General features: G+C 36.9%; 2 protein-coding genes across 10 annotated transcripts in view; one reads left to right on the top strand and one right to left on the bottom strand.

Moving 5' to 3' along the window:
- The window catches only part of lrba (LPS responsive beige-like anchor protein), a 270,378-nt gene extending 262,301 nt beyond the window's left edge, over nt 1-8,077 (top strand). For all 5 annotated transcript variants that reach the window (XM_048197706.1, XM_048197710.1, XM_048197707.1 and 2 more), the window contains 2 exons: nt 5,249-5,400; nt 6,643-8,077. In XM_048197706.1, coding sequence (XP_048053663.1) covers nt 5,249-5,400; nt 6,643-6,733 — 243 coding nt within the window. In that variant the 3' untranslated portion in view covers nt 6,734-8,077. The remainder of the gene's footprint in view (nt 1-5,248; nt 5,401-6,642) is intronic.
- A 2,448-nt stretch (nt 8,078-10,525) lies between these two features.
- slit2 (slit homolog 2 (Drosophila)) overlaps nt 10,526-16,319 on the bottom strand; it is a 92,877-nt gene continuing 87,083 nt past the window's right edge. For 4 of the 5 annotated variants that reach the window (XM_048197711.1, XM_048197713.1, XM_048197712.1 and 1 more), the window contains 4 exons: nt 15,393-15,547; nt 14,977-15,265; nt 14,679-14,887; nt 10,526-12,121 (listed from right to left, as the gene is read on the bottom strand). In XM_048197711.1, the coding sequence (XP_048053668.1) occupies nt 11,877-12,121; nt 14,679-14,887; nt 14,977-15,265; nt 15,393-15,547 (898 nt within the window). In that variant the 3' untranslated portion in view covers nt 10,526-11,876. Of the gene's footprint in view, nt 12,122-12,360; nt 12,402-14,678; nt 14,888-14,976; nt 15,266-15,392; nt 15,548-16,319 lie in introns of all 5 variants that reach the window. The other variant, XM_048197714.1, reaches the window with a different exon arrangement.

Here is a 16,319-nt window from a genome sequence, read left to right as displayed (position 1 = left end):
GCATCCCATTTAACTGGCCGGCTCTGTTACGTGCTCCTCTGCTCTCTGCTGCTCCGAGCTTGATTAGTTTCCTCATTGTGTCCAGGTTCCATTTGTTTTCAATAAACAGAGTCTGCAGTGACGGCGAAAAGGGCTTGCTCCGCTCTTTAACACACTTCTTTATTATTCAACTAATATGACATAATGGAGAATTAGTCTACGTCATTTTATAGAACCCTGATCCTGGATTTATTTTGTACATTTCTGTACTAATATTTTGTATTATTAACAAAGATAAATTTGCAGTGATCATTGTACCACCAGTTTTTCCCAACCTTTTTTCAGTTACGACACCCTTTGAAAATTTCAAAAAATTGTGGCACCCTACATTAGTGTTGTCATGATACTGCTTTAATACGATACCTTGAAAGTTATCAATTTTCAATACCACAGGGAAGAACCACTGTATATAAGCCTACTGTCATATAGATATTTTTAATATTATATAATTTTTTTGTCCATCCATTGAAAGTCTAGGAAATTACTGATTTCAAAAAAATTAGAAAGTTTAAAAGAACAGCATTTCAAATAAGCCGCTTTTCCACCGAAATTACCTGGAACAATTTGTCCAGAAATTTTTTTCCCAGGAACTTTTTTTCCCCCGAGACCTGTTGCTGTCTTCATTTCCATCGTGATCTAAAGTACCGTGAAGATTAAGCCCGGTGATGTAGGACTGCGCAAAACTTTCCAGTTTCAGCTGGATTTCGCCCTCCGCATATAAGCTTAATAATGCCTGAATCTCGTTGTCGGTCCATCGTTCTTCTTTTAAACTCCATTGTTGATTCAAATAGCAAACGACTCTTACTGCACGCGGCGCAACAGACTTTTAAAAATGGTGGTTGAAATAAAATGCTGTCAACCAATCAAAATGCTGCATGAACTTTGGAAAAGTACTACCTAGCGAGCAGGTACTTTCTGAGGGGGAAATTTTTACACAGAACTTCATTTACACCCTGGTTCCTGCGTTCAAACACACAGAGTACCACTCCAAAGTTCCTAGTTCCTGGGGAAAGTTCCTGCGGTGGAAACACGGCTATAAATGCTGTCGTTTTTTAAACTTTCTGTTCATCAAAGAACCCTAAAAAAAATGATCATTGCTTCCACAAAAAAATATTAAGAAGCACAACTGTTTTCAACATTGATAATAATAAGAAATGTTTCTTGAGCACCAAATCAGCTCTTAAGGATCATGTGACACTGTAGCTTGACACATATGCAATGGACTACATTAAACTGGACAGTAGATTGGAGTAATGGCTGCTGAAAAATCAGCTTTGCCATCACAGGAATAAATTACATTTGTATTATTAAAATAGAATATAAAATGAAATATAATACGTTTATAATAAAACAGAAAATAGTTATTTTAAATTGTGATAATATTTCACTGTGTGTTTGATCAAATAAATGCAGCCTTAGTGAGCATAAGAGACTTTCAAAAACATAAAGTCTAACAGAACCCAGTAGTGTAGATTAACTAAACAAATTAATTCATTATTGTCCTTGTTTACAGCCAACACACATTTTGGAATAATTGATCTAAATCATACTTATAAACAATTTTGAAATGTTTCATATAAGAGACTTACTTGATACTTGTGTACAAAGTCACACTGAACTCCTTTGACTTTCATTCATATTCATGGAAACGCAGTAGACTGGAAACATAAGCTCCTGCAAATGTTGCATTCCGCTGTGTACGAAATCTCACATTGGTTTAACGCTGACTTACAACTTTTTGTATGATGAGAAGATGTGGGACCAATAGAGGATCTAAACATCACAGATTGACCTCTTGGCTGAATTTAAAGTACACAAACTTCAAAGCTACAGGTTTGCAGCATCGTGGGAAAGTGGAGTTGATGATATACAATATTTCTCCATTTGGATTATTTTTTAAATTTATTTTTTATTGGTGATATATTATTTAAAAACAGAAGTCCTATTGCATTCTTTTTCTGACTACGGCTTTAAAGATTGTTTGTAACACTGTAACAGATACACTCAGTTCAAACACCGTCCCCTTCTAACCAATCTTGCCAAATGTCACAGATCCAAAAAATGAGGCTTTTTAGTTTTTACTTATATGATCTGCACGAAAAGTAGTAAATAAATAAATTAAACATTGTTACAAAAATATTAAGTATCCCTGAACAATTATTGCTGTCATATTCAAGTACTCAACTTCTCTTGCCCATCTTTAACACACACACACACACACACACACACACACACACACACACACACACACACACACACACACAGTGACACACTACAGTAAGCTCCTCTCATGCCAGATGGAGTGTCATCTTTGTGACAGTGTGTGTTTGTGGAGAAGAGGGTGTATGTGGTTTTGTGTTGGAGTGAGTGAGTTGCTGGGACAGTTTGTTGCTGTGGTTAAAGTAAGTCTTCATGCTGATGGTCTGACAGAACATTAATTTGGACAAGTAGAAATAATACATGAATGACTCTCTGGAGCCCAGAACTGAGCGTCTGTCTGTTAGTAACCATTTTAGCAGACATTTCCCGAGCCGTCGGCACATACGCAATGGTCTACATTAAAGTCTTCATAAATCCAGTCTTTACTCGTGCCAGACATATCCTGACCTAACACAGACAGATCAGCAGATCAGGAGAAAAAAAACAGTGGGGCATCATCCAACACAACCCTGTTGTTTAAAATCACAGCTTGACTTTAAGTCAGATATCTGAGTCACGGCAGCCATCTTGGATTCTGGAATGGCGGCCCTGGAGGAGACCGCTGATTTATGATTCTGACCTAGCCCGCGCTGCAACCTGGACATCTCTGCTTCTCACAGATCCTTTTCCCGGCATGGTCCAGAGGGACCACCGTGGATGCTGGATTATGTACTGATATATTTTCTTAGACATCTTTGAAGTAATAAGGTACACTAGAACAGAAGACAGATTCATGTTGCAGCAGTGACCAAACAACATTATTATCGAATCTACGTGTGAGTCACAGGGTGGAGTTTGAATCGGTTCAAATCGCTGGATTTTTGGATGATTCATATTAAGGACTTTTGGACAATAAAGGAATAACGAAACACATGCGTAACTTTGAAGAATCACTTTATTCTCTGGCTGTCATTAATTGAGACATAGTTGAGTCTCTGGTGATGCTTCCCTTATGTACAATTCAGATCCCATATGTCTGTCCTGAGCCTCTGCTTTATACCACGACCGAAATAAAATGCTTAAGGGTTTGCCACAGTGTAACCTGAACCCTAATTACACACATCTCAGATACATCCAAAACAAATCAAAAGAGATCACATGCACGCAAATGCACTCAAATCCCAGCTGCTGTAACGTCTGAAGTCTGCTGGACAGCGATCTAGCAGAACAGTCTCTGTAATTGATACTGGGTATTTCACTCACGACTCTGGTGGTGGGGAATTAGGTGTAGGTGTGTGTGTGTGTGTGTGTGTGTGTGTGTATATATATATATATATATGTGTGTGTGTGCGTTTTTGTGACATATCAGGTCACAAATGTGTATAATGACATGGGTATGACATAGGTATTACAAAAAGAGGTGACTTATGAGGACATTACCCATGTCCCCATTTTTCAAAAGGCTTATAAATCATACAGAATGAGTTTTTTTGAGAAAGTAAAAATGTGCACAGTTTCCTGTGATGGGTAGGTTTAGGGGTAGGGGTAGTGTAGGGGGATAGAGAATACGATTTGTACAGTATAAAAACCATTACGCCTATGGAATGTCCCCACAATTCACAAAAACGAACCTGTGTGTGTGTGTGTGTGTGTGTGTGTGTGCGTGCGTGCGTGCGTGCGTGCGTGTGTGTGTGTGGCTTAAGGCTTATACCTTTTAAAACATGATACTCCAACCCCATATCCAAACACTGGAAAAATAACCCCCCAAAAATAACAAAGAACAGTTAAACCTTTCAGTTATAATTTACTTTTGTTTTGTAATCACTATTGTCGAAATGTATGTAAGTGTGGTTTTATTATATTCACTTGTTTAACCATCAATGTTGATGATATTGATATTTTATTTTGGAGAACAGAATTGACCAAAATAATAATAATAATAATAATAATAATAATAATAATTTAAAATGGTTTCAACCCAAGTCATTGAGATCAATATACAAAATTGTTCCTGGAGAAAACAAGCATTTTAGTAAATGGAGTTTTAAGTGAAAAATATTTACTGAAAGATAGCCTTGTGACAACTAGGTCTCCAATACAGCAATTTATACAGTCCATTCTAACTTATGTTGTGAGCATCACCTGTTTTAGAATCTGAATTATAAATAATACATAAACCCCTTAAAGGAAAATAACTGGTTAATGCAGTTATTTAAGTTTATATATTTAGTTTAATTAATTACACTTAATAGCCACTTTGCAAACACGCTGTGTCATTACAGCATCCTCTCCCACAGGAGTGGTGTGTGTGTGTGTGTGTGTGTGTGTGTGTGTGTGTGTGTGTGTGTGTGTGTGTGTGTGTTTGAATGAAAGAGCCCAGTGTGTTTGTCGTTCTATATTATCTGTGTTTCTCATGGGACCTCTAAAGTGTTACATAGCCCATGTGCACACAGGAAAACCAGATGAACAGAATAAATCTCATACTCTGTCTGCCCTTCGCCGCAGGATACCACCGCTACAGCGGTTTAAGAAACAAACTGTTCGCCAGGTTGGCCCCGTGCATGCTGGGAAAGAAAGGGGGTTGTGTGGCTTTTGATTGGATGAGGCAGGGCACACTCAGTCTAAGGTCCACAGGGGTGTCAGTAAACCCCTGTAATCACCAGCCAGCCGGATGCTCCAGACGTTCATCATCGGCTACAAAGAGCTTATTCACTGAGCCGAGAACAAAAAAAGCACATTTAAACCGCCCATCAAACGCTTATCAGTGTTATTTATCATCGAGAAATATGAAAGGCCGCTAAAAGGTCAGGGGTCCTTTTGAGTGGATAATTGCCTTTAATATATTTTAAAGTGAAGCTATTATGACTGATTTTTTTATATTTACTGTGAAGCTATAAAATCTGCGAAACACATTTGCGTGACTTCTGTTTCATCTGGAATTTAACAAAGCAAAACGTATTCAGATACATGAACCCATGACTTGGAAAATGAAAAGCATAAAATCCTGACTGTGTGTGACAAACAGACTGTCTTCATATAACACATTGACTGTCCTCTGTTTTTTGTTCAGGCGATGCTGCTAAGTAAAGATGGACAGTATCTGCTGTCTGGAGGAGATGCAGGAGTTCTCAGCGTATGGCAGATTCATGATCTCAAGCAGCTCTTCACTTACCCTGGATGTGATGCTGGAATACGTTCTATGGCTATGTCACATGACCAAAGGTAGCATACAAAAAAACACCAACTTGGCTCCCGTTCCTATACCAGACTAATGAAGAATTACAATATCTCTATCATATGACACTGGGGAGAGCGGGTATAATCGTAACACTCAATACACTCCACTGGGTTAAAAACAACCTAATAGCTGGGTAAATATTAGGACAGAACTCATGTTGGGTTCATTTTACCCATAGAATTGGGTTATTTAACCCAGCATAATGGTTTGATTCATTTTTACTAAGCTTTTTTTTTTTTTTCCCTTCATACATGAATGAATGTTTACAGATTAACTTAAATCCTCTAAACTTTAACTAAAACTTTTAAATACTCCACACACAACCACTGATTTGCAGAAGAAAATTGCTTTATATTTTATACCATTTTTAATACATATTGGCTACATTTAAGCTCATTTAACAAATATTAGAAGTAAAAATTAAACATTTATAAGTAATTTAGGTGTAATCGACCAGTCTCTGTTGTCCTGATTTCACCGGAACGGCGTTGGATCTCGTGCCGGAGGTAGCTCGTGTTTGGCAGGGGAACTGCTAACTTCAGACCGCCGACGTGCGTTTCACTCGTGGCCAAAAAATGCTGTGACTGACTCCATAACCTGTCCATAAATAATAAGAGTACAATTCTGAGGACATATTTTAACATATTAAGTATTCATGTTGTGTATCTTTTTGAATAGAATCATTAAATTTTATGCAAGGTATCGGGCGTTTCCATCACGAGAAAAGACCAACGTGACACTTGTTTAGGTGACTCACATCACGCTACTGTATGTTGCTTTGCATACAATTAATCGGTGTACAGAACAATAATGAATGTTTAGATAAAATAAAATGTACACAAACCTGTATTTTACCGAAGACATGCACCAATTTGACGGAGCTGCACTGCTCTCTCCTGGGTTGTTACATCTGACCCAGGAGCTGGGTAACACAAAAACTATCCAAACACTGGAAAAATAACCCCCCAAAAATACTCAAAAGCTCAACCCAGGTCTTGGGTAGAAAAAATAACCCAATATTTTTTAGTGTATATACTATGTCTGTAAATCTTATGATTCTTCTCTAAATAATGCACATTTTTACTAATGGTACACACAGATATTAAAAAAGAAGCTAAGTGCCTAAATTAACTAATATTTAATTGTTACTTACTGACACGTCTCTTTCTCCCCTTTCTTCCTGTGTTTCGTTCACTTTCTTTCTTTGTCCTCGTCACCCTTTACAGATGCATCATCACTGGTATGGCGTCTGGTAGCATTGTTCTGTTCTACAATGATTTCAACAGATGGCACCACGAATACCAAACTAGATACTGACCCAATGACGGCACAGAGGGAACACAGCAACCGTGACAATGGAACAGGCGAAGCCACCCTGCCACCGTTCATAAAGGCACTACCAATAGTCATGAATGTATTCAAAATATTTAAAGAAGCAAAACTATTTTTTAAAGATGGCATTGCTATATTTTGTAGATCTTATGGAATTTCTTACTATATGAATTCTGGGGAAGGGGTTATATACCTAATATTTGGAGAGAAAAAAAAAAAAAAAAATCTATTTTTAGCTGTCACCTTTGCTCTAGTGAAAAAGACTGGTCTGAGTGGTCAGTAGATAAATGACTATATTTACTTCTAGTGTCTTTGGATAGATGATTTTTTTTGTGTAACTTTGGGCAGGTGAGTTTGTTTTTTTCAGTTGCTGTGATTATTTTGACAGGATGTCTTCATGTTTTGTAGTTTAATAGCACAGTTCCTGAAACTTAAAAGAAGGCTGCCTCATTTTTTGGGAGAAATCTAAGTGGAACTATTGAGTTATATTCCAAAATAAAACTAGATAGCTGTCTGCAGACATATCAAGGCATCCACTTTAAATGTTCACTTTATGAAAGGAAAAGTGGCTTTTCTAATGAGAGCATTTCTGAACTTTCTGATTGTTAAACATGAATGGACCTCTTATGTGATCATGTAATGATGTCACTTTATGAACTGAAGGGGCGGAATCTGCATATGAAGGGAGAGTAATTTAGAAATTATATTATCCTTATGGGTGGAAAGAAGTGATTTGGGGTGTGTTTGTATCTATCTTTTTATCTTTTTGTTTGTTTATTGTGAGCTCCGTATCTATCAAGTGTTCCAGAACTAAATACATTTTTCTTTTCTTTGAGGAGATGCAAGTGACAACAGTAGAAAGGAGAGAAAAATATTCATATCCATTTAAAGTGTCATCAAAAGCGTCATTGAGATTTCACCATTGTGCTTTTACCCTTTACATTAGTGTATGTAGACTGAATGTGGGCAGAGCGTAATATTATTGGTATACTAGGATCTGTTAAGCTGAGCTCAAAACTGAAATTGGGGAAAAAACATGAAAACAAATCACTATACATGATTCATAACAGCCAGCTCAAAGTATAACCCCATAGATTACACTCAGGGCAAGCAATGAAATTACAAAGAAAAGTTTTTTTTCTTGGTTTGAGTCAACTACAATGTGATTCTGACACTGACAAAAGCTGTTTGATTCATTTGTTTTGTTTGTTTTAATAGTTGATGCTATCATTATCGTAATATGTTATATCTCAGCTAAAATGGAATGAGTGTTGTATGACGTGTGTGATGAACTCAAACAATAAAATGGCATTTTGTACCAATAAAAAAGGTTTCAAATAATTTGTTTTTGTAAAAACATGCAGATTCAGTGAAGCTAAGATCTAAGGAAATTGAAATTATTTTAGTGTCATTGATATACTATATTTTTTGATAATTTGAAATAGATTTTTTTTCATTTTAATTTTAAAGTTTTAGTAATTTTGTTCATTTGTATTTTAGTTTTTTTTTTAGTTAATCAATTTAAAATATATATTCAAACTATATTTAAACATTAAGCTGTATTTTAGTTATTTTATTTTATTTTAAATTTTTAAAAATGGGTTTAGTTGATTGATTGAAAATGTCATGAAACTCAGATTTAGGTCTAAATAATTTATTTGGCAGTAATAAATCACATGCAATACCTTGTGTGTCCGCTAGAGGTCATTATAGCTCAATTGGGATAACAATTAAACAAACACACCTGATTCAGTTTATCAGCTCTTATCAGTAGAGACTCTTAAGGCCTGAAATGGGAGTGTGCAGAGATACTCATACTTATTAAAAAGCACAGATATGCAAAATGTGCAGTGCTGAGGAGAACCACTGCATTATTAAATTGGAGACAGTTCATTCTGTGTTAAGCACTAAACATGAATAAAATCATAAGAATCGTGTATCTGTATCACAAGGACCTAGGTTTGATTTTGACCTTGGTGGGGACAAAAATCACCCTGCCTTTATCTGTAGATATGGTAGCCAACATTCACAAAGGGAGTTTTTTTTTTTGTTTTTTTTTGTCAACATGCCCCTGACACAATAAATAACAATTTTGGGTATGTAAACAAACATTACAATTTCGCTTTCTGTACTTAAAGGGATAGTTCACCCAAAAATGAAAATTTGATGTTTATCTGCTTACCCCCAGTTTTTGGTGTACGGCGTACGCGCTCTGGCGTACACAAGCGCCGGAAGTGATCTCTCGCGCGTATACGTCACTTACACAGTGCACAAACATTATAGGTACGACGGTTAGTCAAAATGGTACTTACTCGTGCTTATCCAGATTGTTCAAACCAACTTAAAACTAAAAGATTACGTTCTCTTGTGCGAACTCATTCGGGCGTGGTGACTTTCCACGTATTCCCAACTTCTGAGCCTGCTCTCCTGAAGTTGATTGCTCTTAAGCTGGATATCAACACACCCATTAACGTACTAAAGTTGTTGTTGAGGGTCTGCAGCGAAGTCACCTACATCTTGGATGCGCTGGGGGTAAGCAGATAAACATCAAATTTTCATTTTTTGGGTGAACTATCCCTTTAAGAAGTGAAAAACGTTTTTCAGCGATTTACATGAAACCTGAAACCTGCAAAGTGAAATATAACCTATAAGTTAACGTTAATGTGACAAGAAAGACACATTATAGAGGAGCAACAGAGGTTTGTTTGACCAATAGAGGGCGGTATTTGCAATAGCGGATACAAATTGTGTGCAATTTATCTTTAATCTTAACTTAAGCAGTTATATCAGCTGTTAGATCACTGTAATAAAATGAACAGTCGTCTCAAATCAACTGCATTTTGTGATGGTATTCATTTGGTGTTATGGTGTCATTCTGAACAGTGGGGTTTTAGTTAAATAAATAAAGGGTTTTATTTGTGTTGTGTTCCAAGTAATTGGAAAGAGTGTTACAAGTTTTGAAAAATATATATATTTTTTTCATCATTGGTTGTGAGTTTTGTGTCTAGGGATTTGAAAAATGGCATCAAGTTTCTGATATTAGTTAAAACAAACAAACATCATAGCCATCATTGCCCTTAATGTTACCCTAAGCCTTGCCTTCACTACACACTTCACTTTCTGACTGTATGATTTATTGTAGCTGTGTCTGTGAAAAAAATCAGCAGCACAGTCAATATATTTTCCACTCAATGGTGTTTTGATAAGAATTTATTTGAAGACTGACACGTTATTTGAATTGTTTCATTATATAACTATCAAAGACTAAATTAATATTTGAATCTGGGAAGATCTCAAGTGATCACAGCGACTCAGACAATTCAAATGAACATATTGTTTCATGCTTCCTTTTTCAGATTAGTATGATTTATCTTTTGGTTGTTGTGTTTTTAGAGACAATTTGTTTAGTTTATCCAAGATGCTTTGGTGGAAGATTTATATTAATGTTCAATCTCTAGTGTGTATGTTGTGCCAAATAACACCGGCTGAGGGAGCAGCAGCAAGAGAAACAAAGTAATAAGTGAACTTTGTCGCCATCTGCTGGCATCATTACGATTTGTTTTAAATGTTTTGATGAAAATCACTACCACAATGGCCTGTGCATCACTTAAGTGTGGCAAACACACACACACACGTATATATATAATAATATAATATAATAAATATTATATATATAAGCTTTTTGTCCTTCAGGAGCAGGACTGGATCCTGATGTAAGTGTTGCGCACGTGTGGACTTTGAGGCTACGTTAGCGTTACATACAGAGGAACAAGCTTGTAGAGGGAGGGGACATCTTTATTCATTGATCAGTAAAACAATTTGCTCAATGAATGAGCAACGTCCTCTACAATAAACATCAGCATCATCATCATCATCATCATCCAAAGTCTACAATACCAATTTAGCAGCAACATGTTAACATGGGGGAAACAGAGTGGTAACAAAGTAGTATCATTTAGAAAAAAAAGTCACAGTTTTTCTTTCTATCTGTATCATTAAAAAGGATTCGCAAGGAGGATATTTTAAAAAGAGGTTTATTGACGGCTATGGACGCTACTGTTATTTTTTGTTGAACTATGGCATGTGCTCTATACAGAATACATGGGGAGATTTTAACTATACATTTAAACTCTAATATAAAGCACGTCTGTGTCACCATACAAATTTTTAGGAGATTCGACAAAAATATACAATGTTTTCACTTCACATTTGAAGATTTATAACACCACTAGGTTTTTTTTTTTTTTCCTTTTTTTTTTCTCTTTTTTTATGGTAAATACAACAGTCCCATTGGTCAAACCAACCAAATCAAGGAGACACAACGTTAGTTATTCTACTCAGTAAGCTATGAGTGATTTAAATTGGTAAGAGGAATATAAATTAATATATATTAAGAAATTCCAACTGCAACTCCAGGGAAACGAAGGGCTATACCGAGTATAAGTAATGTGACGGTATTTTTGATACAATAAATACACGTGGTTTATAATGTGGGGTGTGTGTGTGTGTGTATGCATGCTGGAAGAGATCATCTGTGTATACTTAGTGGGTAAGGTAGTGTGTGTGTGTGTGTGTGTGTGTGTGTGTGTGTGTGTGTGTGTGTGTGTGAATAGGAGCAGCTATGATAGTGTGTGTTTCTGTGATACACTGTAAGGAAGTAGGAGGAGTGACCTCCACTCTCAGCAAATCCCCCTGCAGTCTCCATAGTGATACTTTATCTCACCTTCACAAAGTCCAGGTGAAATGAGTTACGGCAGTCCAGAAAACCAAGTAAAAGAATGGCACAAAGAAAGACACAAAAAAAGTGAAATGTGTCGTCAGGGTGTGTTTGCTTTCCATTCTGGTCTGAGGTGATTTTGCCAAACAAAAACAAAACAAAACAAAACAAATGTAATCAAAAATGTCACAGTACCTAAAATGATGGCAAAAAAAAAAGAAAAACCTCTAAAATCTATTTTTTGTCTTTTTTTGTTCTCCGCTTCATAATAAAAAATAGGTTTGTTCTTTATCTTACAGTAATCCATTATCTCCTTTGAAGGAAAAAACATTAGTCCAACACTGACAAAAAAGGCAAAACAGGGGACTTCAAACGAGGGGGGTGTGAGGATGTATTTCTTCTTTTTCGTTTTTAGGATGGACATTTTGTGCAGCCACACTTGACGACCTTTTCCACCTCCTGTACAAAAGAGGATCCGTCTGTGCATTGGAAGGTGTATTTCCTGCGTTTGCTGCGGAGAGGGGCGCAGCAGGAGGTCCCGTCCCCACAGCTGCCCCGACACTCTAAACGGGAGACCTTCTCTGTGCTTTGGCACGCTGCGTAGCCCTGCTGCGTCTGATAGTGATCTCGGACCCGTTCCCCCCGACACGCCATCTCTACAGACAGAAAAAAAAAAAAACGATTGAGCACTATATTTCATATATAGTATATCAGTCGTGATCTTTTCATGAATTTTTTACTGTGAAATTGAAAGGTAACTCCTAAGTAAATGCAGTGTGAAAGCAGAAAAGGGAAGGAAAGAAGCTGCAGGAATATGGGTTTCTTAAAGCTTGAGGTTTATTAGTGACTCAAGGAAGGAAGAAATTTAAGATGAACACTAACATGCATCCCTCACCTGGCGGACCTGAGTGGGGTCCACACCGCTTTCAGTAGCAGCTTGAAGGTTACAGGAAGTTTAAAAACGGACGTTAGTAAAACAACAACAATAATAGCGCAGGATTAGATCCTCACAAGGTTAGCATTTCAACAGCAAACGAAACAGAAGAATGAAAGCACAACTTAACAACATACTGTGGAAGCATTAAAGACATTTTTGACACATGCAAGCACAAGTTTCAGTACAGGTGAGTAAATAAGAATCTACCTGTCCTCAGAGTTAAAATGAGACCATGCGTACTCTTTTATAAAATGTAAAATACGTGACCGCAGGTACAAATATCTACAGTTTCCAGGTGACATGACTGCTAGTGGTGAATGTGCTATGACTTGTTTCCAATTGAGAAAAATAAAGATTAAAGGAGAAGGTTATCGACACAAGCACAAGTTGTATGCAAAAGAGCAGTCTGAGGCTCAGTAAACAGATGTTGTTGTAGTCCCATTTTATGTACCATTTGATGAAAAAGATTTAGTTATGCGTTATTGTGGACCTAAGGTCATGGGTTTGAATGCGAGGATCCACAATTTGTGTGAGTAGCTTAAAGGGTTAGTTCACCCAAAAATGAAAATTCTGTCATTGATTACTCACCCTCATGTCGTTCCACACCCACAAGACCTTCTTTCATCTTCAGAACACAAATTAAGATATTTTTGATAAGATCCGATGGCTCAGTGAGGCCTGCATTCCCAGCAAGTTAATTTAGACTTTCAGCTGCCCAGAAAGCTACTAAAGACATATTTAAAACAGTTCATGTGACTACAGTGATTCAACCTTAATGTTATGAAGCGACGAGTATACTTTTTGTGCGCCAAAAAAACAAAATAACGACTTTATTCCAAAATATCTAGTGAAGGACGATTTAAAAACACTGCTTCATGAAGCTTCAAAGCATTACGAATCTTTTGTTTCGAATCAGCGGTTCGGAGCGTGTATCAAACTGCCAAAGTCATGTGAATCAATGAAATTTCAAAACACTTATGACGTAACAAAGCCTCGTTTACTGCAATCACATGACTTTGGCAGTTTGAGATCGTTTGATACACGCTCCAAACCACTGATTCGAAACAAAAGATTAGTAATGTCATTACAAAGTCGTTATTCTTGTCGCTTCATAACAATAAGATTAAACCACTGTAGTCACCTGAACTGTTTTAAATATATTTTTAGTACCTTTCTGGGCGTTTGAAAGTCTAAATTAACTTGCTGTCAATAGAGGCCTCACTGAGCCATCGGATTTTATCAAAAATATCTTGATTTGTGTTCCGAAGATGAACGAAGGTCTTACAGGTGTGGAACGACATGAGGGTGAGTAATAAATGACAGAATTTTCATTTTTGGGTGAACTAACCCTTTAAATGCACTGTAAAGTGCCATAAATGATTTAAAAAATTCTATAGTCTCTTAAGGGTTTTCTAATTAAAATTCAATTTGAAATCCAATTTTAGGGTTTGGCGTAAGGCTAGGGATACTCGATATTACAATACTGGCCAAAACCAATAAGCTTATAATTATATACAAGTCTATCATAGCCTAGTAAATATTATCATCAGCTTATAATATAATATTTTCAGCTTATTATATAGTATATTATGGTCAATAACTGATAAATGGCCAATATTAAGATTCTATACTATGTTGTCAAAAAACTAAAAAAAAAATAAAGTGTGTATAAAACACTAAAAACTAAAATGGTCGTAGTGATTTTAGCCATAATAATGTATATGTGCAGTATGAAAAATATTAATTTTGAGATTTTCAAAAGCTTAATTCTAACAACGTTATTAGATTAATGTTAAGTGAGCAATAGATGACGGCAAAGGTAATCAAAAATTAAAAAGAGGAAACGAAGTAATGAGTGAACTATGTCGCCATCTGCTGGCATCATTACGATTTGTTTTAAATGTTTTGTTGAAATGAGCATGAGCACAATTAAACATCCAATATCGACCAATACCAATACATATAAAAACATCACAAATAACAGCCGATAACCGATATGGTAGGCCTGCTGATATAGTGTGCATCCCTAGGTAAGGCTTAGGGAAAATACTTTCCTGTTGCTTGATTTAAAAGTTGAAAAAAATTATTTAAAAAATCTTTTCACCTTATTAAAGCCTTGGCTGTATTGGAGAAAATGAAATCACTTTCAATGTTACTTAGTGGACATTTCACTTGGAAACTGCAATAACTTGTAGCTACGGCAATATTTTTCAAAAACATACTGTATGCGATGTGAAAATTTTCTCATGAGATCAGTTTTCATTTAAAGGTTGTACCTCTATCACAGCTTTGCCCCGTGTAGCCGCTGTTGCACTCGCAGTAGGCTTTCCCCAGCCCAGACACGCGACAGCGCCCGTGTTTACATGCTATGAACTGACAGGGACTCAACTGCTCCTCTTCATCACACAATACACCCGCAAAGCCTGGATGACAGCGACAGCTGTACGAGTACGTGTTTATGGGCAAACAGGAGCCGTGGATACACCTGAGACAGACACACACACACACACAAAAATGAGATCCACTCGAATATAATGAAACCAGCATGTGTGTGTGCATTTTTCGGTCTCTTACTTGTTCCCATCACATGGGTTGTTGACCTGCTGGTCACACAGTGGGCCAGTCCATCCCGCCTCACACTCACAGCTGAAGGAGGATTGTCCGGTGGCATGGCACTGCCCATGAGCGCACACACTCCGCTGGCAGGGCTGGCAGCCGGGGACCACCCCCTCCTGCAGCAGGAACTGAGTGAGGTCCTGGAGCTGGTCATTAATGTAGAGGTTTCGGATACAGCCGTGGAAACTAGAGCCGTTCCTCCCGGAGCTCTGACGCAATGAGGCCAATCCAGACTGCTGAGGAATTCCTGAGAAAAGAGGAGCTTATTCTTTGATTTTATATGTAATAATTAGATTTTTTAACTAATTCTGGGAAGATCCAGTGTTAGAAGCAGTCTTAACCACATTTCAAAGCGACAGCGGTGTTGTACATACCACCAAGATAAACAGGAGCAGGGCTGGGTACTGGGCTGGGAATGTTGGCTGTGTTAATGGATTTGGGGCTTCCTCCATCAATGGAGAGAGACAGAGACTGATCCTTTGCCACCAGCTCCACTACATGAAAACTGCCATCATTTATCGTTTCAACACTAGGGAGAGAGCAGAAGTGAACAGTGAGGGTAATACCTGCAGACAGAGTTTAACTTAGACTGACATAAACAAGAGGAAGGCCTTAAAGGGGTCAGGAATTGAGAAATCAAATTTTCCTTGCTCTTTTGACTTTAAAAGGTAATTGTACTATAAAAATATCCTGTTTCAGAACTCAAAACTTCATTAGTCCAAAAATAGCTTTTATTGAAACCAAGCTCAAAAAACGATTCATTTTGGATTTTGTCACATTACGTCATAGTGCGACGAAAGACTGGCTCTGCAAAAGAAGATCAACGTCTACTTCTAGCCCCACCCCCAGATTGGCGAATGTATTTGCATTTATGGGGTAATGCGTTGGATTATCGGATACAGAACAAAGTACGTAGAGAACACTGCTTTTATCATTGTTTTGATCTAAGCCATTCACTGTAATCCCAAATAAAAGCTTCAGTGAGCGAGATCTTCTGTTTTGTCATCAATAAGAAATTACAACACATTTCATTTTATTTAAAACACGACACTGCAAATGACTATTCAATATATACATTTTTCACTTTATCGAATAGGATGAACTATGAATAGCCTATAAGAACGAAATTGTGACAAACGATGGTCCATTTATTCATAATTCTGTTTACATGAAACACTGTAAGTCATCCTTTTAACTTTAAGTACTTAAATTTATTTGCCACAACCAAGACTCATAAATCATATGTAATGCAGATAAATTTTTCACATTGTTGGCAAATGTTTCAACTATGTAATGAGGTA

The sequence above is a fragment of the Megalobrama amblycephala genome, linkage group LG7 (genome assembly GCF_018812025.1).
Source record: "Megalobrama amblycephala isolate DHTTF-2021 linkage group LG7, ASM1881202v1, whole genome shotgun sequence".
Classification (NCBI taxonomy): Eukaryota; Metazoa; Chordata; class Actinopteri; order Cypriniformes; family Xenocyprididae; genus Megalobrama; species Megalobrama amblycephala.
This window is presented reverse-complemented; position numbering and strand designations above follow the sequence as displayed.